The sequence below is a fragment of the Mandrillus leucophaeus genome, unplaced genomic scaffold (genome assembly GCF_000951045.1).
Source record: "Mandrillus leucophaeus isolate KB7577 unplaced genomic scaffold, Mleu.le_1.0 Scaffold8, whole genome shotgun sequence".
Taxonomy (NCBI): Eukaryota; Metazoa; Chordata; class Mammalia; order Primates; family Cercopithecidae; genus Mandrillus; species Mandrillus leucophaeus.
Genome location: NW_012108696.1, coordinates 2677396 through 2679324, shown reverse-complemented (window position 1 = coordinate 2679324; position 1929 = coordinate 2677396). Strand labels below are relative to the sequence as shown.

At 51.1% G+C, this 1929-nt stretch overlaps 1 protein-coding gene across 1 annotated transcript in view; it reads right to left on the bottom strand.

Annotated features, from left to right (window-relative positions):
• UHRF1 (ubiquitin-like with PHD and ring finger domains 1) overlaps positions 1 to 1929 on the bottom strand; it is a 79418-nt gene that overhangs the window by 22124 nt on the left and 55365 nt on the right. Inside the window, exon 10 of the mRNA XM_011967373.1 lies at positions 1407 to 1565. Coding sequence (XP_011822763.1) covers positions 1407 to 1565 — 159 coding nt within the window. The remainder of the gene's footprint in view (positions 1 to 1406; positions 1566 to 1929) is intronic.

Sequence of the window (1929 nt, the reverse complement as noted above, 5' to 3'; positions counted from 1 at the left end):
TCACGCCATTCTCCTGCCTCAGCCTCCCTAGAAGCTGGGACTACAGGTGCCCGCCACCACACTCGGCTGATTTTTTTGTATTTTTAGTAGAGACGGGGTTTCACTGTGTTCGCCAGGATGGTCTCAATCTCCTGACCTCGTGATCCGCCCATCTCGGCCTCCCAAAGTGCTGGGATTACAGGCGTGAGCCACCGAGCCCAGCCAGAAGCAATCTATTTTGGAGGTTTTTTTTTTTTTTTTTTTTGGAAACAAGATCTCAGTCTGTTGCTCAAGCTGGGGTGCAGTGGCGCAATCTCAGCTCACTGCAGCCTCGGCCTCCTGGGCTCAAGTGATTCTCCTGCCTCGGCCTCCTGAGTCGCTTGTGACTATAGGCACGCGCTAACACACCCAGCTCATTTTTTTATTTTTACTTTTTTGTAGATGGGGTGTCTCACTACATTGCCCAGGCTGGTCTTGAACTCCCTGAACTCAATTGATCCTCAAGCCTCGGCCTCCTGAAGTGCAAGAATTACAGGCGCGAGCCACCGGGCCCAGCATTAAGATACCTACTATCAGCCAGGCGCAGTGGCTCATGCCTGTAATATCAACACTGGGAGGCCGAGGAGAGCGGATCACCAGAGGTCAGGGGTTCGAGACCAGCCTGACCAACATGGCGAAACCCCATCTCTACTAAAAATACAAAAATTAACCAGGTGAGGTGGCAAGCACCTGTAATCCCAGCGACTCAGGAGGGTGAGGCAGGAGAATTGCTTGAGCCCAGGAGGCAGAGGTTGCAGCGAGCAGAGATTGCACCACTGCACTCCAGCCTGGGCAACAGAGCAAGATCCTATCTCAAACAAACAAACAAAAAAAAACCAAGATGCCTGTTCTCTGACCTTTTATAGGGAAGTTTGCTCTCATCCATCTGAATGGCTCACAGTATGTGGCACATAGAAGGGAGGAACCAGACCAGGCGCAGGGGCTCACACCTGTAATCCTAGCACTTTGGGAGACAGAGGCAGGCAGATCACCTGAGGTCAGGAGTTGGAGACCAGCCTAGCCAACATGATGAAACCCCATCTCGATGGTGAAACCCCGTCTCTACTGAAAGTACAAAAAGTAATCAGGCATGGTGGCAGGCGCCTGTAATCCCAGCTACTCAGGAGGCTAAGGCAGGAGAATCACTTGAACCTGGGAGGCAGAGGTCGCAGTGAGCCAAGATGGTACCACTGCACTACAGCCTGGGGGACAAGAGCAAAACTCCATCAAAAAAAAAAAAAAAGAAGAGAGGAACCAAATGCCAGGCATCACTATGTTCTACCAAGCTCGTAATGAGACTATCACTTGCTGGACATGAGGCCCAGAACAGAACCAAGGACTCGGCAGATGTGTGCCGGCAAGGAAATAAGAAGGCTCATTCCACGAACCTGTTGGTGTTGGTGAGTTTCTGATCGCAAGACTGTTCCGCGGTCCTCTTGTTGCCGGAAAGATCTCGACCACCACTACCTGTGTATGTGAAAAAATTCCCATTGTCCTGAAACAGATAAGAAGGCTGGGTGAACCCTCTGCAGAGGCAAAAAGAGAGACTGCATTGAAAGCAAAACCCCCAGGATGGCTACTTTCAAAGAAACAGAAAATAACAAGTGTTGGTGAGAATGTGGGGAAATTGGAGCCCTTTTCCCAGTGGGACTGCAGAATGGCAAAGCAAATGTACAGTGTGGTGCGTCCTCAAGAAGCTAAACAGAGGGCTGGGCATGGTGGCTCACACCTGTAATCCCAGCACTTTAGGAGGCTGGGGAGCAAGGATCGCTTAAGCCCAGGAGTTGAAGATCAGCCTGGGCAACATGGCGAAACCCTATCACCACACACACAAAAAAATACAAAAATTAGCTTGGCGTGGCCGGGCGTGGTGGCTCACGCCTGTAATCCCAACACTTTGGGAGGCCGAGG